The sequence below is a fragment of the Triturus cristatus genome, chromosome 3_1 (assembly GCF_964204655.1).
Source record: "Triturus cristatus chromosome 3_1, aTriCri1.1, whole genome shotgun sequence".
Taxonomy (NCBI): Eukaryota; Metazoa; Chordata; class Amphibia; order Caudata; family Salamandridae; genus Triturus; species Triturus cristatus.
The window spans coordinates 994038520-994060605 of NC_140583.1; the positions used below are offsets into that span (position 1 = coordinate 994038520).

The following is a 22086-nucleotide window of genomic DNA, read 5'->3' on the forward strand; positions in this document are numbered from 1 at the left end:
GGCGCTCAGACTTTTGCCTTGAGACAGGGCTTTACGGGAATTATTATCGATATGAGGCTTCTCGCTCAGGTTGGCAGAAATTATTTTTCCTAAGAAGGTATATGTCTTAACCACCTCCAATTTCTGACCACCAACTGACCAACCAAAATTCTCCGATTTAGATTTTTTCTTCCCTGTAATGCACATAATTTTGCTTTTTGTGGCATTTATCCTCATGTAGTGGGTCTCTGCAAAAAGATGTAAAGCCTGCAGACGATTAGCTAATCCCTTAGGTGTTAAATCTAGGATAAGGATGTCGTCTGCATATAGGAGGCAGGAAATAGAACATCCCCCCACTACCGGGGCTATGCCAACACAAGATGAAAGCGAAGCTGGAAGGTCAGCAATGTACAGGGAGAACAGTAATGGGGCCAGTAGACAACCCTGTTTTAATCCATTAATGGAGGGAATAACCCGCGATAAACCCCTTTCTCCACCTTGTAACACTCGGCATCAAGTGTCCGTGTGTAATGACCGCACCAGATCTAATAGAAGAGGGGGCATGCCCAAGTCAGATAGCTTTCTCCACAGCAAGGGACGATCAACTTTGTCGAATGCTGTGGAGAAATCAATGAAAGCCGCATACACTCCTCCTCCCCGAACTCTTATATATTTGTCCGAAATAACCTGAAGGGCTGTGAGGTTATCCAATGTACCATGCCCCTTACGGAAGCCGGTTTGTTCAAGGGGTAATATCTGATTCGCATCAACCCAATCAGGAATTAGCGATAGGAGACATTTGGAAAAGACTTTTCCAATGGCATCGAGAAGGGCTATCTGGCGATAATTCATTGGCTTATCCCTATCGCCCTTCTTGAATAATGGAACCAATATGCTCCCCTTCCAAGAAGAGGGCACAGTTTTACTAATGAAGCAAGATCTAAATAATGGAAAAAGAATCTTGCTCCATAAAACAGAGTCCTGCTTCAATACCGACATGGGAAGTTCATCAGGCCCCATTGCTCCAGAGGAACGCATGTCCTTAATGGCCATTTCAATGGTTTTCTCCGAAGGGGCGTCAATAGAAAACTCATCTTCTTTAGTAGACCCCTTACATTCTACCCTTACGCCGTTCCCAGCATACAGGTTGGAAATGAAAGTGACCCATGACAATTCAGCAATGGGAATAGGGAGGGGGCTAACTCTTACTCCACAACCCTCCCCAATGAGTGACCAGAATTGTCTAACTTTCCCATGAACTGCGGCCTCCCGTAGACTTATCCAGAGTGAATCTTCTTTTTCTTTTTTAAGTTTCTTCCTAATTCTGCTTCTCCTTTTTAACAGGTATATTTTATTATTTATTTCAATAGATCTACGCAAAAATTGCTCCCGCACTAATTTATTTATTTCCTTATTTAGGAGGGTAATCGGTCTAGAAACATAAATCTTTTTTACAGAAGAGCTAGACCTTTTGGCAACACGGATGACCTCCTTCATAAAATTCTCAAAGTGAATTATTTCAGAACCCTGCCAATCATTCAGTTCTAGAATTGTTTTACCTAGAATACACTCCAGGCCCTTCTTGGCTTTAAAGTTCCAAAAACATCTTCCAGAGTCCTTATGAAAGTTAACTACATCACTGTTAAGGGACCATGAATCGGAATTAGGAGGTTGTAATGAGAGGTTTATAGTAATCACATTGTGGTCACTTAATGATGTCGGGGAGACCACCAGATCCTTCACTAAGGAGAAAATACAATAGTCGGTGATTACATAGTCCAGAATTGACTCACTTTGGGAGGATCTATGAGTATATTTTGCAGGGACATCAGAGGGAAGCCTACCGTTCACTATTAACCCCTCCGCCGCTGAAAGTTCTTCTAGCAACAGCTTCCCTCTCTTATTAGTTTTAATTTTATTAGGGAAGAGAGATTGAGGAATAAGATAGGCTTCTTCTTTAAATTTGTTTCTAAATAGCTCTAGGCTAGAGTTAGAAACTTTACAATTAAAATCACCTACTAACAACACATAGGGGGGAGGTTCTAACTCTTTAATCTGTTTAATGTACGAAAAGACTTGCTTCAATAGAATATTAAAACATTCATCCGGGGGGATGTATGCGTTTATTATTACCAGAGGATTATGGTTCCCCATACTGGTTAGACTACAAAGGGTCATCGCCTGAAAGAGGTTGCTTGGGTCAGCATAATGGGTGAAGTTCCACTTTAATCTATTGGACAGAAGGCACGCAATTCCCCATTTTGCATGCCCTTTCTTCGAAGGAGAGGCCATTGCCTCAAGGACAAAATAATCTCTCCCTGCACACAATCTACTAGCACACCAAGTCTCTTGGATGCAAATCACACTAGCGTTCAGAGAGAACAAGTACTGTAATTTCTCGGGACTATTATTTATCCCGGCAGCGTTCCAAGAGAGAACTTTTAAATTACTGCTAAAGATGTTGAAAAAGTTTGGGGTTGTCTATGGATTTACTAGACAAAGCACCAGGCAGCCAATTCCACAGCTGGTTATCTTCTATTGGGAGGGTGTTCTGAATTAACGGGGCAGGCATTACATGCGTCACCAAACGTGTGCTTTTCGAAACCCAAATCTTTAAATCATCAAATGAGGAAGGGGGACCATCTTGGCCAGTGCCCTGCTGAGAGAGTCTATTATAAGGGAAACTATGTCTGCCAGAAGACAAAACAGGTAATACATCAATTACCCTACACTGGAAGTTCTCAGCCTGTTGCAATATAAGATTTACTATAAGTTTGGAATAGAACTTTACCCTGACATAGGGCGCGGCAACTGTTCCTGATATGGAGACTAAATCAATATCGTTAGATTGGATTAACTTTAGACTCTCTATGTCTTTGAAATACTTAAGTAACCATGCTCTATTTAAAGGCAGATCAAAATCAAATAACGATAGAAAATCCACAGTCAATGTATCTACAAAAACTTCTGGTACTTTTATAGGCAGATGATGAGGCCATACAACGCAATCACCTGAGGCATGAAAAGTAGGAGCAGAAGGATTAAGAGCCACAGATACAATAGGGACTGACCTAGTCATCTCTGCTATGGGGAGAGGAATCGTCAATCCTCCTACATCTAATAGGGGGCCTCCCACAGGAGAGATTGAACAATTGGAAGAAATTTTAATGCCTAATGCAGAGGGATTCAAATTATCGGAAGGATGAGTGGCCGCTTCCTGACTCAAGGACCCATTCACAGATTCTCCAGTGATAGGTTCATTGATATCAGGGACTTTGGAATCCTCAAACATTATTTGTCTCTGCCTTTTCTTCCTGTATCTGCGGATTGGTTTCCTCTTTTTTCCTTTGTTCTTTCTTTGTTTTCCAGTTTTTTCTTTTTCTTCCCCCCCTATACCCTTCATTTCAGGCACAAAAATTGGGAATAGCTCTTTTTCAGATTTTGGAGCGGTAACATCAACACTTTCTTCTTCAATTTCGAGGTCAGAATTCCTTACACAGTTAGATACGGGAAGTGTGGGTACTAAGGATTGCTCATTTTTAAGAATAGCCACAGGTTTATCTTGAACTGAATTAACATTTCCAGCTAGATGGTCACTACCCGACTCAGGCCCCTGCAATCCTGCCTTAGGAACTAAGTCAGGAGCCTTTTCCAGGAGCTTTAACAGTAAGACATTTAGTATCTGAGTGACTGATTCCAAAATACAATCAGAGCTTCTCACAAATTTACCCAATAACTGTAAAATAGATGCCAGCAAATGTTCCAATGCAATCAGGGATTCAGAGATCGTTTTTTCCGATTTATCAAAACCTGGAGGACCCATGGGACCAAAACCAGATATATTAAGCAGTGGGCTCTTTAAGATGTTATACTGTGTGGAAATATCTAACGATTTTAAAGAGGGGGTACTGCTATAAAGCAGAAGACCAGATGGAGTAGCGCCGATCGGGGACTTAATAGCTTCAGATGATTTCAGAGTACCATCAGCTAGGTATCGACCACAAAGCTCCAGGTTAATACTCAACAATTGTGAGTCCCCCTTACCGTCCACCTTTGGCTGTAAACCGCCCATGGGATCATTGGATAAAAACACTTTATGGTTTGCAGACACATTATTTTGTTGCCCACCCTCAGAATTGGAAGCAGAACACTTAATGTCACCAGTCATTTCAGGGGGCGCTGGGCAAGATTCCTCAGTAATCAGGGAGCCCGAATATTCTTTATTCACCAAAGGAAGGACCTTCTTGAGCACCATAAGGGCTGTGCCAGATGGAGAAGGTATGTCAAAGGCTTTATTTGCAACGTTTAACAATTCCTTATCCTTGGGTTTTTCCCACAATTGCAGCAGCTGGCGTTGACCCTTTAATAACAAATTACTGGCAGCCTTGTTTCTAAGGGGGTTGGATCTTGTCTTCATGCAAGACCTTCCCCCCAATAGTCTCCCCGAACGTAACTTTTTAGCCGTCATCCTTATACGTGGAGAGCAGGAGAGACCGTGACCCCGACGAATAAATTAATAACAGTTAATCAATAAAAGATTGAATATTTGGAGGTAAGTTACGGTAAGTTCCTGGTCTGAGAGACAATGTTTACACCGTCATAATACAACGCGAAATATGTAACACTAAGCAAATGAAGGAGTTCAATACAAATAAAATAAAAATATAAATTAGTAGGCCCAACCCAGCCTACTTCAGCCTCTGAGGGCCCGCCCTTTGCCCGGGCTTAGCCCCCGCGCGCGATCCCGCGTCTCGGGAGAAGTGCCACTCCTTTTCTGCGCCTCCGGGCGTGGGCGCTGGTGTCAGGGGGGGGGGCGGAGCCATAAAGGATTGTGGGGCCTGTAGTCCCCCCGCTCTGCGGTCGCGGTATAGAGTGCGACGGCGGGGGGGACCAGGCAGCAGGAACACACAGGAAATATCCCCCAAGTGCTCCGCGAGTCCAAAGTGCGGCAAATTGGCTCCAAAAACCGCGTTTAGGCAATGTAATTACCCCCCAATGCTCCGCAAGAGAAAGCACGACAAACTTGCTCCAGAAGTGGCGTTAAGCAATTCAGTCAACCAGACAGTCCAGACAGATCACGCAGATCATGCGGATCATATAGATATTCATTCAGCTGGTCAATTCCAATTCCAATTCCAGTGGTTGATCCTCCAAACAACCCCCACAAACCCACCTTGACCAGCCAACATGCAGGGAGAAAGCGATATGACTCCTGCCTCAATCTAGCTGCACCGCTCACCAGATAGAAACGGGGGGGGGGGGGGGGGGTAACACCTCTCCCACTGTGAAACCAGCAACAGCAGCAATGGCAGTGACAATGGCCAAGTCCGAGGAGTCTGAAGACAGAACCGCAGGAAACTGCGTCTTAACAAGTCCCACCAAATCCCAACAATTAGCGCCACCGCTGCACTCACGGGACTCCCGGGTATTCCCGCCCGTCCACTCGTCCACTCATTCACTGCACACTGCACGCTGCTCAGGGGATGCCGCTCGGGACTTGGTCCACTTCAAAGTCCCGAGTCCCCCGGAGATTGGAGACTGGAACACCCGGTCGGCGTTTTTCAGAACAGCACAAACCGCTCGTGGCCGCTGTGGCTGCCGCACACACGGCTCACACCTCACTACTGCTGTGGCGGCTCACTGGAGCTCTGCTGCTCTCTGCTGCTCTCTGCTGGCATAATGTGGCATATTTTGAGATAGCAATACTTCATTATATTATCATTTTTACACTTGTTAACACTGTCTGGACGTTGGTTACACCTTATTAATACCAGTGTAACGCCAAAATTTAGCAAGAAGCAACAGTAAGATTGCCAGTGAACCTTTACAAAGGGCCTTCCACTGCGCAGCAACACGTATTGATGCATTTTTTAAACACCTTTGAACTATTTGATCGAGAAACTTTTTTTTTTTAAATCTGCAGATTATGCAGCAGATGATGGATTATGTGGCAAATCTGTAATTATGTGAAAAAAACAGCCACATAATCGCATAATTCCAGTGGCCCCGATTAAAGGCTAAACTCATTGCAGAAGGCAAAATAAATGGTTAAAATCAGTCACTTAACTCAAGAAATAGCATGACGATCAGAAAAGAATGCAGAAAATTAATAAGAAGAACCAGATCTAGTTCAGCTCTGAAGAATCAAAGTTAAAAATTAGAGGTCAGAGCAAATTGGTGAACGAGCCCAACACCACCAAGAAGCCGCTTCTTTAATAAAGCGTCATACAATGGAAGTCATACTTTCAATACAATTGTGCAAGAGCCACAAGGTTTGAACCAATCAGATTAGAGAAAGAACAAAACAGTTCTGAGTTTACATTCTAAGCATTATCCCACAGATTCACATAATGCAGCTCCCATCCATGGCGGCCTTCAGACAAAGAAATTTGTAATTCAAGTGTTGTTACTTAATATACACTGACAAGTTCTCATTAGAATCACACCATGGTCCAAATAGGTATGGCATTGAAACATGAAACAATTCACTCTCAGAGGACCATTGTGCTACAGAACTCAAAGGAAAGAAACATCACTTAGTACATGGGTAGGTGGCATTACATTTGAAAACGCTGTTTACAAAGTTACATGTGCATGCATTGTTTGTGTGCAGGGTGAGAAAAAGACAAAAAGATTATTACATACTGGAAAGATGGCTGTAAGCAGCACCAAACATTTTGAAAGCGAGACCTACATTGGCCAATTTTGAAAATAAGTGCAGTTTCTTCAAAATGAGGTCTTGGTTTCTACTACTGGTCAATCATGCCCTGTGAATGTAATTAAAATTCTCTTTCACAACCTAACATATGTTGATTACTGGCAATTAAAGACAGAGGTTTGAAATCCGCAGCATTATATTTGGTGTAGATTTAGAACTACAGGCTATGTATACGAGATGCAAGTAAATACATACAAATGAATAATGTACTCCTTAAAGTGATTTAAAGTGACTTACCAGCTGTTGGTATAGACCACTGCAAGTCTACTTTGGCAAAGTCGTACAGCTCCACATTTGCCTGTGCAAGGGAAGCTGTGAACAAACGCACGTGTGGATACAAGGAGGCTTCGGCCAGCTCTTTACTTGAATTGAAAATCTGTTAAAATAGGCGAAAAACTAAAATTGAGACCGGTATTTCTCTCACACGTATTACATAAAAGTTTTACTTTCAGAAGAAAGAAGTTGGTTCCACTCAAGTGTATAATTACATGTTTTGCAATCATTTGTGCAAGTACTTCAACAATTTCACTATTCTGCCATTGGCTGAATTTGAAAGCATTTTTATACAAGCTAAAATATAAAACGACATGGTAGACTTTTCCTAAGAATTGCATCTGGTTTTTAAGTCTCAATCAAACTGGTCGTCAAATAGCAAAAATACCAATGTCATTGCTTCCAAAATTTAGTAAAGAAAATGTGTGAACAAAAAAGGTTGTTTTTCAGACATACAGGGAATAGATAGGCAAGAGCTGCCGACTTTGTAAATGGAGAACCAGGTTGGAGCCTCGGCCTCCCCTCAACATCCTGAGAATCTGAGCGAATTACTTACTCTCCCCGTGCCTACATTTTTGTTTTTACAAAAACGAAATCAATGTGTCCTTGTGTAATATAACAGATGCTCAAGTAAAGTGATCCAATGCCTTCTGGTCCAATCTGCGCTATATAAATCTTTTTTTTTTTTTATATATCGAAAAACATTTTTGACCTTTTCATGTAGCTTTCTGAGAAATAAAATGATATCCATAACAGCAGAGCCGGCTTTAGCGCTGGTGGCTCCCAGTGTAACAATCTTTGTCGGCGCCCCTTTCAATGATCTCCTCCTTCACGGATTCCCTCACTACCACCCTCCAACAGTGCCCTTCATCTCGCCATAGCTCCTCTCTCAAATGCATTTTATTTGCTTTATAGTGCTACTCATACTATTCAGGTTGTCAGAGCACTTTACATCACACACACACACACACACACACACACACACAGAAATAATGAATCATACATGTTTAAACCTCTCTATGGGAAATGTCACATAAAACAATGAGGATTACAAGTTGGGTATCACATGCTCTATAGCTCTTTTAAGACAATTCATAGGTCACTGTGCTATATTAGGATTGTAACTTATGAACTGCAAGTGATAGGAGGATGTCTATAACAAAAGCAGTAACCCAATTGAGCTAGTCACATAAAATACAGTTCTGTGATCTGCATGGCACACATATTTTGCAGCAGGCATGTCAAACCTCTCCCTACTTTATGATGAGTCACAACTGACACTAGACAGAACTCCTATCCCGCTCCAGCAGAACCATCAATCATAAGAGTTATCTTGACATTTTTGTTGTTGTCTGAAAATACTGGACACAGAAACAGCAGCAGCAGGTGCTTTTAAACCCTATTTCTAAACACAGTCTGGCCTCCCCCCAAGAGCTCAGCATCAGGTGCAGCTTCACCGGTCATACCGCTCTAAAGTCGTCCCCTCATAACGTAGGGTAGCAAGGATGCCACGGGCCCTGATGCAAACGAGGAAAGAGCCCCATTAGAATACTATGGAGGTTGCAAAATACAGCAATTATCAGGGCTCAAATGGGCCCAGGGCTCTGGGCCACAGTGCCACTGCGCCTGATGCACCAATGATAGCTATGCCCCCAGACGCATAATTGGCCAAAAGCAAAGAGTGAAACCATTTGAAGCAAACTGAGGCTGGCTTTAGTGCTGGTCACACCCAGTGCCATGATTTTCTTTGGTGCCCCCCCCCCAGCCCGATGACCTCATTCTCCACTGATTGCCTTGCTACCATCCTCCACCAGTGCCTCTCATCTCTCCATAGCCCGCTCTCACATACATTTCATTCGTTTTAGAGTGCTGGTTGGGGTTGGCTTCACTAAGAAAAGTAAAAAGCGAAGGACTTGTGGTCTCCCAAACATTTCTCTACTACCTCTCCAGCATTGAGATGGTAAATGCTCGGCCAAATGTCTGGATATCAATATATAATCAATCACAGACCTACAGCCACTACCAAAGAACATCAGTTTCCAGAGCATAACAAGATCCAGTTCCAAGATATAATTACTCTGCTGTGCTCCCCTGGCATCAAATTGACAATATGTCTTTATCCCTGCAAAAAGTATAATTATCTAGGGAAAGAGTATTAGCCAATTTGACATTAAAACTCCCACATAGAATTAACCTAAACTCTTTGTGAGAGAACCCAGTTCACTTTCCAATACTGTCTATTATGCTGAAAAGATCACTGAAAGTCTGTGTACCCGCGCAAGTAAAAGCGTCATTATGAAAATTAAGTAAAAGTTAAAATGATTCTGTTTTACAGGAAAAACTTGAATCACACCGTGATTAACATTGATTCGAGTAGCATCAAAACAAAGCGACAACCTAAACCGTGAAGGTTGTCCCAGCTTAGCTCTGCCAAAATTTGAGGAGAGAGGTGATTCGAATAATATGAAAACCAATCAAAAACAAATCTGCAGTGGCCCAGATTTTCTGCAGCAAAATAATATTGCAGTTAATATACTCTGCTGTATCAACTTACTCAGGGTTTTAAGGCTGTCCGGGTCTGAGCACCAGCAGTTATTTTCAGGGGGCCTCGAAACGGGTCTCTATCGGGCTCTATTTTCGGGCCTCGCAGAGGTAGTCCGTTTTCTTATTTTTTTTTCTTGCACCAAACTTATTTTGCTCTAGCTGGATTTGCCAGGCTAGATCCTGAGGCCGCTGACCTTTGTGCACTCTGTAGATCCTTTCATGCAGATTTTTATCATAAGATGCGGGACTGTGGGGAAGTATCACCGTTTAGGACAGAAAGTCCTCTCTTTAATTAATGACTTTTCAGGCACCTATCTCCGAGTCTTTCGGAGTAAAGCTTTGTTTGTTGGGTAAGTTACCTAGAACTAAGGATAATAAAAAAACTTGTAATTTCACAGATTTAGCGCCTTATTTTTGGTAAGCGTAAGATTGCAATCCTGCAACCAGCCTCCGAACACACAGCCGCACTCAAGTACTTCACAGGTCTTTAAAAGACCATTTGCTTGTTAATGAGGCTTTGTTGTTTTTCACACCTTTAAGAGCCCCTGCAGCTCGACTTTGCCTATTGCTTGAAGAATTAGCCGACCTGAAATGTTTTCTTAGCCCCCCTTCGAAATTTGGCTCTACTTGCGCCTCTGAGGAGGGTGTATGGCGTTATACATACAGATCTTTATTTAGACCACGTCCTTACTTGGATAGGCCACACCACTTTAAGAGGTTTGCCCCACCCCTCTTAGAGCACCCCCAGTTTTTTTCCCACTTAAAGCCCTGACCTCACTCTTAATCCCTGCAATGTTCCAGTTAATCACCTTTGGCAAATCCACTAAACCAGCAGCGCATCTATAGTAAGTAACCCAAACTCAGGCATGGTTGCGTCTTTGTGGCTAACGATGACAAGTAGCTGTGAACCAGGTCGGTAAAATAACCCCAGTGGCAGAGCTTAAATACTACTATGTTTATGTGGCGGGTTCTGAACGTAAAACAGCAGATTTCTAATTTATAAAGGTTCCTTAAAATTCACTGCTTTAAAATCGCCCCTAAATGTTTTTATTGACAGGGCAATCCAGGCAACCCTTTTAACCTCTAATACCTGGACTTTACATTAAAGTCCAAGTTAACAGTCAGCCAATGTACCACCTTATTTTAAGCTGTAATACACCCTCACTGGAATTTGGACATAAAGAAGGTCTGCTGGCTAAAACCAAGGCATACCGACAGGCCTCTGATGGAAAGCTCAGAGGTTGTAAAGTATAATGATAGTGTTGACAATTGAAACCATCCAACTTCGAGTTTCGCCTCTGGTTTGTGCTAAGAGGTAGTATTGTTTGAGGGGCGATCAGGATAATATACGATGTATTGCAGGGAAGGAGGATGCATTCTCTAAGAGTGTACCACTACTACTGAGTGTGACCTAAGACAGCTATGGGACTTTTGGGCAGTAAATCCTGAGTGGAAGCAGGAGAAGGAAGACGTGATATCCCTCTCGAAGATTCTTTAAAAGAGTAACTATTTCAAGCCTTATCAAGACATTACTCCAGACGCTCAACCTGTTCCATGAGTGGCTGAAGTAGTTCTTTAAAAACAGAACCAAGTTTAGTACATACAAAATCAGAATTTTGGTTCTGTTAAATTTGCATAAGGTGAGTCACCACTTGTATTTACACTTTTATCCATAAACCTATGTAATGCAAGTAATACACTTTATTCTTTTAGCCACTGGTGCAGGGGCCGCAGAAAGAGCTAGTCTTGCAAGTGATGGAATTTCAGGGTAAGATCTCAAAATGATGAAACAGTTGGAACATTAACAATGGATCCAGATGCATTGATGGCAGAAAATAATGAGCCATTCAGATGGTTACCTCACATATTACATCACTCATGACGTGGTCAGTGACATCACTGATGACATCTCAAATGACATAGCAGGAGCCGGCTCTGGGGGGGGGGGTTTCCACTTCCTTGCTTTAAGTTTGCCCCAGAGAGGTGGTGGTCTCCATGGCTGCGGGGGTAGGGGGTCCGCGCGACCCCCCGCATTGTTTAACAATAAAGCCCTGGGGAGGAGTCATTACCGGGGGGTGGCAAGAGGGCCCCCCCATTTATAAATAAGTAAGCCCCGGGGAGGTGGTGGTCCCCGGGGGAGGCCGTACAGGCCCCCTGCATTCATTTAAAAAAGAAGCCCCAGGGAGGTGGTGTTCCCCAGGCCATTAGTGTGCCCCAGTAGGGGGGGGGGCATGTGCGTCCCTCCTATAATAAGCAAATGCCCCCGGGAACTGGCCCACCTGGGGTGGGGGGGGGGGTGGCAATTAATAAAGAAGCGCAGGAGTCTGCAAGGATTTTTTTTTTCCATTTCCAGCGGGATCTGCGGATCCAGCACGACTCATGGCAAAAATTTAAAACCAAAATGCTTGTTTGGCCATGCAGGGTCCCTGAGGGACTCACCCTAAGAGGCCTAGGGGGCCAGGGTGTTTCTAATCTGCCCCCTTTTCTTTTTTGTTTATTTTTTTTCTGTGACTCGGTTCAAGCTGGTTACGAGATGGCTGCAAACACTTCCTGGTTTGAAGTTTTGGTAGCCAATCCGATCTCAGCACGAGGTCAGGATGGGTCGCGGATCCACCACGTTACTAGATATACACATTTGGATTCGGTTAATATCACTAAAACTACTGGATGAATTTACACCAAATAACTAAAAGGCACTTCCCTGGACCAACATCTACCTACCTGCCACATGTTGTGTAATTCCTTGCAGCAGTTCAGGCTGTAGCCGTGTCTAAAGGTCGAACAGGAATTAACATGGAGAAAACACGTTTTGGGACCCCCCCCCCCCCCCCCCCCCTCCCTGCTTGACGGATCACCCTGAAATGTTCAAGACTGCAGCTGAAGTGAGCATCGTATTCTTTTTGAAAATTTTGTTACGATTTGTCAAACAGGGGCCAAAGTTATTGGCAAATGAAGAAACACTCTTTCTATGGAAACTAGTTCCCAATTAGAACTACCTACTGGTGACCGCCAGTACGATATATCACACATATCACAAATGCACACAATCTTCATGATTCTATGTAATAGGTTTTAACTGTGGGTAAAAAGGATCCTCATGTATCTACTTTGCATGAATCCTGATTTTACCTGTTTATCGTAAGAGTAAAGCAACCTCAGTTTCATTGCTCAGTTCTATGCAGAAATTTATGCCAAGCACCAGCTGATTCTGTACAGCTCTGAGCATGAGGTTAAGGAAGATCATGACCGCTTTCTGCAAACCATGGGCCATGAAAACTTGACATTGTGCACAGCTGGTAGAGATACAAAACATACTGAATCTGAGCAGGAACAAGTTCACTTTTACTTTAGGGTGAAAACGGGACAGGGTTTGTGCTGGGTGGCACTAGGCCTGGCAAGCGGCAGCTCAGCTGTTCGCACTTGTCTCCAAAAGGAATGAATGGTCCAGAACCTAGCAGTCTGGTGGCTGGGCATCCACAGCTTTGGAAGAAGGCAATAAATTCCACTGCTAAAAGGAGAAGGGTGAGGTGAAGTAAAGTGGGAGGGGATATTTTTGAATATTCTCACCCATTCAGAGGATCTTGGATTTTAGTATTTTCTGCTCGCATTGGAGGGTAAAATCTTAGTACAAGCTATTCAGGGCCTACTTAAAAGACAGTGATTTAATTATTGAGCCATTGCGTCTTTGTGCTTTTCTTGTGGTATTGTCATATAGTGCATTAGAAGTGGCATTAGAATTAGCATTCAAAATAGGGTCTTGTTTTAACTGTGCAAATTTGTATTGTGATCTCACTGACCTACTTGGAGTATGTATTTTGCTATATTGCCATTTCATTTTTTTTGTTTAGCACTTCTTATTTTTGCTCTTTGGTGCAATTTGGTTAATCTTCCTATATATATTAAAAAATCTTTATCTGAAAGTGGGATTTTTAGGGGGACATGACGGTAGAACATATTAAGTCAGACAGAAGCCTGTTGAAGTTGATAATCTGTCGGTTGTGAAGCAACCACTGGACAATGTTTCCAAGAGCACAAATGGTCCGCCGACTATTTTCTCTAGCGTTCCCCTGACCCTCAAATCCATGGGTTGTTTTGAGATCACGAGAGGTGAGAAGAAGGGAATTTATGAAAGACTACGTGCAATAAATTAATCCAACGATTTGATAAAGATCTACATGAAAGAGTGGACATCACCAGTGATTAAAAGCCTGGAGGAGGTTGTTAGACGGGGACCCCAGAACAATTAAGGATTTCCATCCTCCAGATCCATTGAGATTGCACGCTTGGACCAGTAACATTGGGGAGAAGACTGGAACCCCACAATTAGTTGGTAGTAAAAGAGTGAAACCCTAGTGCACAGTGATGCGGTTATTAAACTATGTCTGGTTGCAGGTAACCAATGTATGTCTTTGCTGCTGGGATCTGCACAAGAAGTATTTTGTGGCTTTATTTTCAATCAGCCCCAGTCCTATTAAAAGCCCCATACTTATGGGTAATAATCATCAGAATCCTGTTTGTCATGAAAATGACCCTGAAGGGAAACAAGCGACTGCAGACTTGAGAATAGTAGAGAATTTGGCTGTTGAGCGGAATCAAATAAGTAATAAGTCACTTTTGGACAATATAGATGGGGCGGGGTCAGTTGATGACTGGCATGCCTTTATGCTCTATGCTTTCAGGTAGTGTGAGGCTTTGAGACATTGGTCTTCAAGCCCCTGTGTTGCATTTAAAGAAAAGTCACAATAAGTGAACCAGTAGCCAAATAAAGTAAGGAGATTTTATCTCCCATATCAAATTGACTTGTCACCCACGAATAAAGTCAGTGATCTGTTATTAAATAAAATACATTTATTGAACCCTGAACCACTGTCATATAGTGCCCCACCAGCCCAAAAAAGTCAGTCCCTGATGGAGCATGTCACAAATAATTGAAGCTGGATGGCATCAATTAATAAAATACTGGAGTTTATTGTCTGTTTATTGCCTAAATTGGTACAGGACACAGAGCATGATATGGACAATAATATATCGATCTAGCAATCTTTATTGGAATTAAGGATGAAGGACCATAAGTATAAGGAAAACTTGGTCTTTCCAATAAATATCAACGAAGCACCATGGGGTCCTGTGTCTGGCGTGAGGGCGGCGGTTCAAATTGCCAACAATAAGATCACTTAGATGGACTCCGTGGAGGTTACACATCCTAGTGTGATTTTAAGAGAAGGAAGGCAGCGGGGCAGCCCATAAATGTGTTTTTTAAAATTGGTTCACAAACTGATTCTTTTGATAAAAAGTTCAACAGCCCAGCTAAATCTCTGGTGGATAAAGGGGCAGGGGCAGTGTGTGAATGAGTCGAAAAAGATAGACTAAGTGCTCCCATTTTTTAAAGAAAAAAAATTAAACAAGTAAAGCCTTCTGCAAATAACAAAAACCAAAAGAATGCAGAAACACAGAGTTACAGAAAAAGGCAAAAAGAGGCTGCGGTTTGAGACGACTTCAGTAAGTGAATTGGAGGAGCAAGTGGTTGTAGAGCCGCAAGTGAGAACAGGGACCTCTTTGATTGTTGATTCCATGTTGACAGTAGGCTCGAGAGCACACAAAGATAGCATAGGTGCCACAGGCCATGTAATGGTCCAAAATGGCTTACAGTTAAGAAGGTCAAAGCCTTCAATAGAGCACTCTACTCTAAGCCACGGCACTTTGCACTCACGGGCCCTACCAAACTCTCAGTACATGTCTGGCACACTGCCACTAAATGCCTTGGTTGGGGGCACAGGCTTACGCTCGCAACACCATCTTGGGACTCTGAACAGTTGGGTAGTTTGTGGAAAAGCAAAGGGTTCGACAAGTGGGATCTTATAGGCCTTTCACGTATAGGTGATCTGTGGGACAAGTCAGATATTAAATCCTTTGCCACATTGCAACAACAATTCGAGTTAGCCAACTCGGAATTCTTCCGTTACACACAGGTTAGGCACGCCTTGTGCACACATTTGCAACATGAGGCCACACCACCCGAATCTTCCCCGCTAGAAGATAGAGTGCTGGATGATCACATCCCTGATAGAACCATTTCACTTATCTATAGAAAGCTGGTGAACAACAGGCCAGACCCTCTTCAAGCCCTTCAAGAGAAATGGTCTAAGATGGCATAGAGATGGATGATGAGGTATGGCAGGAGGTTGTTTCCTCGCCCAGAGTAGTGGCAATACCAGCTCGTCTCGTCTTGGTACGGATGGGGAAAGTTGATGGGGGGGATTGTAGACGAGGATGTGGTCAGTTGGGTACCTTCATGCACATTATATGGGAATGCAAGATTATTCAACCTTATTGGCATACCAAACACGATATTATTAACACTGTCCTGTCTGTGCGTCTCCGTACGGAAGCCCGTAGGTGCTTATTAAATATCTGGGAGCCGACGGATCTGAATGACTACACGACACAATGGGTAACTTTGGGGCTCATGCTCGCCAAGCGAAATATTGCTCAGCGATGGGGAGCGCTACTCCCTCCTACGGTGGGTGATTGGGAGAATGACTTTGATTGGGAAATGTTTCTAGAAAAGACAGTGTATGTAGCCTGTGGTTGTCCTAAGAAGTGGACCCGCATTTGGAGCTTGTGGAATTCCTATCGGGGGGATATATGTCAACCACCCCTCGCCTTTGACAACGAAGATCCCCCCTCACCCTAGACCTTCCAAGGGACATTCTGTAATGTGTATATTGCCTATTGTTCCCGTGCTGCCTGATATGTTACTTCCTCCGCAATGTGATTGAAATGCTGATGTTTGTTTACAAATAATACAAAAGTTTTACAAAAAAAACGAAAACAAAAAAAAGAAGAGCTCAAAGCCACCTGTATAGTGACCTTGATAAGGCAATTTATAACCGCTGTAACATAGGATTAAAAGGTTTGGGGAGTGTGGGGGAGAGAATGGTTCCTCAGCAAGTTAAGTCTCACCCGAGCAGCAGGGGAATGCCAGTAGACAATACTGCTGAATGGAGTCTTCAGCAGCTAGATATTTTTGCAGATCATGATTCAGAATGTTTACTAAATAGATCTAGACTATTATCACTTTTTAATACATTACCAAAGTTGTTCCAAATAGTCTATAAGGACATTGCCTTGGTTTCCCTTCCCAAGGCAATTGATGTTGCATCATCTTGGCCATATGCAATGGTTTATTTTTATTCTAGGATTGTTGCTGAGGAAGTTTTTAACATAACTGAGGTGCGTCGCTGAGATGTCCTCCAGAGATTCTCCTCGTCTTCAAATTTATAGCTAGCCAGTGAAAGGTTGAAATCGGTCGGCTAAGTCCCTTTGACAAACAGAGTGGCATCCAACTAAACCATACGCTAAGGCACATGGCGAATGGAAGTCATGCAGGTTTGGGGTCTGAGATGATTTTAATCACAAATCAGAGAAGGAAAGACAAATCTATACAAAATACGTTGAAATCCCTGCAAAGTGTGATTACGATTAGAACTGGGTTTCAGGATCAATCAAACCAGAAAATTGGGCCATAAGACCACCATTTCAGAGGTCCTGATGATGATGGAATTTACTTCCTGTCTTTGAACATAGCTGGCATGAAAAGCTATTTTAAACCTTTATTGTCTATTCTGGAAAATGAAGGGGGTAAGAAGTTTTGATTTTTGTAAAACATTATATAAAGAGGCAAAGTATTTTCAGTAAATTGCCTCATTTTCTAGACATCTCAATACCAGGTTTAAAGATAAATAAAGAACCATGGGTGAAAGGATGATTTTTTAATATAATAAATACATATTTACCTTCTAAATAAAAGTCAGGACAAGCAGTTAAAAAACTTGGTAGAGTTATTTGAAAAAATTACTTGAAATTCCCCAAAATCTCCATTTTAATGACAGGATAATTTAATTCAAAGATCCCCACCAAAGCCACTGGGGGTGATTTGCAGGTGGAAAAGGATAATGCTTAGGGGACTCCAGGTCAGGTTCTTGTTAAAAACCTTAGGGACTTGAAAAGCAGGAAACTGGTTACCATACTGGATTACCTGAACAAGACTATAATAAATGGAAGGTGCAAAGGAGATCAATTAGGGAAAAAAGCCTTTGATAATGGGAATTTGGCCACACTTATTGATTATGTTATAATTTCCTCCAAAGAGTTCAGTTTGGTAAAAGATTTTAACCTTGGGGAGTTAATAGGTAGTGATCATAAGCCTCTTCTAATCACACTACATAGTTTGGCATATTTAAAGGTTCGTTGGCAGAATAGCTCTCCAATGCGATGTAAGAAAGAACGCAGGATAGCATGGACTGCTAAAATGAACTGTCAGACTGCTAATAAGATCAACAAACATGTGAGAGACCACCATAATCAAATGCCTCAAGCTATTTTCAAAGAATATGATAATTTGATACTCTTTTTTTAAGAGAGGACGCATCTATGGCTCTAAAATATGGAAGGATATATAGAGGAAAACAAAGATCTCCCAAGGCGTGGGCAAAGATTGAGCTCAACAATAAAGTAACGAAGGCCTATAAAGTGGGTGGTGCTAATACGGAGGCTCTAATTAGACAGTATAGGATGGAGTTTAGAAAATAATTAAGACAAGTTATCTGGAAGGAGAAAGAAACAACTTGGACGAAAGTTATAATGGCTATCTGTACAGGGAGAAAAAAGGGTTTTTGGTATGCTGTGGGCAATATCCTTGAGTTGCAGTGGCTGAAGCAGATTGGGTTATTATATAAAAGAGATTTATAAGCTAAAATCTGGTAATAAGGATGCAAAAGAGAGCTTTAAAAATAAAAAGTTCAATAACACTGCAGTGAAGCAGCATTCCTTAACTCCCACAGTAGGAGGAATTGAGGAAATAAAAAAGTAAAAAAGCTCACTGGCTAAAGGAATAGGTTGTTTATCTGCTGATACAATAAATCTCAATCCTAGTTTGTGGGTCTACATTTAGACCCCTGCATTTTCATTTATAATAAGTGGTCAAGATATACCAGAATCCTGGAAAGGAAGAATGATGGTTCAGCTGCCCAAAAAAGGGACTAGTGAGTCTCGCAAGAGTTATTGTAGGATTACTTTGTTAGACATTATGAGTAAAATCTATCTAAACATCTTCTAAAATCATTGGAGGATGAGACGGTAAAAGATGCAGTGCTCCCGAAGTTGTAAATGGGCTTCCGTAGCGGACACTCAACAGTGGATGGCTGTTTAATACTGAAACTTTGGCTGAGGATTATACTTTTAAAAGACAAGTCTCTTTATGTTTCATACATAGACCGATCTATGGCATTCAGTACCATTAATCAGACACTTCTCTGGGGAAAAGTGTCTAATTGAAATATTTCGTCTGCATTGTTAAAAGGGATAATCCAACTTCATGAGGAGTCGTGGAGAGAGTTGAAATGAGAATAAATGGAGCATTAACTAGGAAGATACACACTCCTAACGGCTTAAACAAATGGTATATTTTAGCCTCTATTTTCTTTCTATTCATATTGCTGGTGCACCCATAGTTTTAAGCCAGGTCCGTTCTTCTCTACTGAACCTGGGTGAGGAAGCAATTTCCTCGTTGTACTTTGCAGATGATACGGTTTTATTAGATCTCACTCCAGAAGGAATTCAGAGGAAACTAGATGCATTAAAAGATTACTGTAGATTAAATGATTTGATAATAAATCCTTCCAAAACAAAAGTGACGGTATTCACCGACAGAATTATACATACAAAAAATCAGAAATGGTGGCTGAATGGTGCCCAATTAGAGGTGGTTAAAGAGTGTAGGTATTTGGACCTCCTTTTTAAATACAATCTTAATTTAAAGCACACATTGATCAACAGGAGCTAAGAGCTAAGGCCATAGCAGGTGCATTACAAAGAAGGGACTCGGAACAGGAACATAAATCGGTAGCCATTTTTAAAAAGACTTAGAACTCAAAAGTAGTAAAGTTGCTCCTATATGGCTGTGAGGTTCTCTTGGAGAAAAACATTAACAGTCTCTACATTATAGAAATGAATATTTGGAAAAGATGGTTAGGCCATATGCGTGGCAGTTAATAGTGCATTGATTCTTGAGTTGGTCTTGACTAATATAGTTTTTAAGTACCAGCAAAAGATCCTCAATTATTAGTCTTGTCTTCTTAATTTGGCAGATGGATCACTGAGGCAGTTAATTAAAGACTATTTAAAGTTAATGGGAACCGTACCACGGATTATAAATATAGACACTATTATGGAAAGTTTGGCTATATTGCCATCATCTCATACACAGTGCATATCTGTAAGCCAACAGATAATAGTAATAAAATGAGTGGTTAAAGATAAATCTAGATAAAGGGCCAGATGTACGACTGTTTTTTGTGGGCGCAGACCGGTTTCAGACCCCTTTGTGACAGCAAAAAATGAGTTGGCCATGTACTATTCCTATTTTGCGAGTCACAAATTATTTGCGACTCCCAAAATAGGAATAGTGAGTCGCTATTAGGAATGGGCGTTCTGAGGGCGTCCCTTCCTAATAGCGAGTCCTCCAGGTATGTATGGCTACAGTAGCAGCTTACCACCCTTCTCAGAAGGGTGGTAAAGCTCTCGCAAATCGGAGGGGGTCCCCTTCCCCTTTGTGAATGGAGGGGAAAATATTTTTTAAGGGCAGGCAGTGGTCCCAGGGACTACTACCTGCCCTTAAAAAATGAAACTAAAACGTTTAATTTTTTTTTTTTTTAAATGCATCCGGTTTTCCTTTAAGGAAAATGGGCTGCATTTTTAAAAAACTGCTTTATTGAAAAGCAGTCACAGACATGGTGGTAAATGTAAATCCGTATTTGTAAAGTGCAAACTATTCACCCTTACGGGTCTCAAGGCGCTGGGGGCCGTCGTGGACATTAAGTGAGCTATTGCCGAGAGGCACATGGTGCTGAGCTGAGCTGCCGCCGGGGATCGAACCGTGAACCCTGTGCTCCGAAGTCAGCCTCCCTGGCCGCTGCACCACACCTCTCCTGGTCTGCTGACCCCAGCAGGCCACCATCCCTGTGAGGCTGGCCATTCCTAATGGGGTCGCAAATTGCGAGTGGCTCATGAATATTGATGAGCCTCGCATTTTGCGACCCCATTGGGGAATCGCTAACAGTTGTACATTGGATTTAGCGCCTCGCAATTTTTGACTCGCAATTTGTCGCAAATTGTGAGGTGCTAAATCCAATGGTTGTACATCTGGCCCAAAGTGATATAAAAGATGTAGGCAGAAGAAACAACCTAGCTAATAGATACAGATAAAAGAGGTAATATACAATCCTATTTGTGTGATATTAAGAGCACCAATATTAGACGGTGGACACTGAAGTCAGGTTAGGCCTTTATTTATTGGAAGAAGATCAATCAGGATGGAATAGATATCCCCCTTTGTCCCTACTGCAAACATTCCCCATTGACACTGCCTCATTTAATTGTGTTTTTGCAGAAACTTTGCTATAGAAGCTTGAAAATCTTGTTATTTCTGGCTTTTAGAGCTTTAAAGGTCCAATGCATTCATGAATTTATTAAAATAAACTTAAACTGTAATGACATGAGATTATGTTGTATCACAACAGCCACATAATCGGACTGGAATGCTTTTACAAGGAGTACCTCCAATTTTATTTATTTGATTAATACATTACCCCCTCTCCTACCCCTACTGTATCGTGTCCATCAACTCCTTTCCTGCACTGACTGTACTAGAGAAAAATAAAATTTGAAAATGTATTGTCACTTTTAGTGAACTGCTTTACATGGGTGGGTATTTGTATATTAATACACACATAAATTGGAATGTATGTTAATATTAAAGGGTAGGGATTGGTAGTGGAGCATAATAAGAACATTCTAACGTAATGAATTATGTTTTTAAGTATTTACATTTAAGCCATGAATGTATAGATTTTTAATTGTTTGGTGTTTTAATGTGCATTTGGGTTGCCTTATCAGAATTATATCAAATAAATGAAAATAAATACAAAATAAAGCAGGCTGTATAAACAAAGAAAGACAGCCGAGCCTGGTTGTTTGCATTGGCAAGTCACTTCAGGACAGGGGCAATGCCCAGCTTAATTTGATGAGATGCACAAACCCTGCCAAATAAAATTATTTGAGTCATACTCTCAAGCTTTTGTCTGATGCGGGAACATTACCAAAAATGCTTTAGTCTAAAACAAGAATCGTGGCTCTTGGCAGAGCTGTACACACAGGCCTCATGTATTGCATCGACCTAAAGAAGTTAAAAGGAAAAAGCATTGGGACGCCAACCCTCATATTGGTGATTTAGGGCCATATGTATCAACAACGAGTTTTGAGATTCTCCAATTGCGGTTTTTTGCGAATCGCAATTAGAGAATCGCAAAATGCAATATATGTGGGATTTGCTAAAAAGTTTGCAAATCCTACATATTCCTTATTTGCGAATCGCAAATTGAGATTCGCAAATAAGGAATACCTTCCCATTCATCCCTATTGGCTAGGAGGCCCATAGGAATGAATGGGAAGACATTGTCAATTTGCGATTCCCAATTAGAGAATTTCAAATTAAGAATGCAATTTCAAGGTTG

At 41.8% G+C, this 22086-nt stretch overlaps 1 protein-coding gene across 1 annotated transcript in view; it reads right to left on the reverse strand.

Annotated features, from left to right (window-relative positions):
• SIAE (sialic acid acetylesterase) overlaps window positions 1-22086 on the reverse strand; it is a 399874-nt gene that overhangs the window by 230017 nt on the left and 147771 nt on the right. Inside the window, exon 4 of the mRNA XM_085645673.1 lies at window positions 6935-7073. Coding sequence (XP_085501799.1) covers window positions 6935-7073 — 139 coding nt within the window. The remainder of the gene's footprint in view (window positions 1-6934; window positions 7074-22086) is intronic.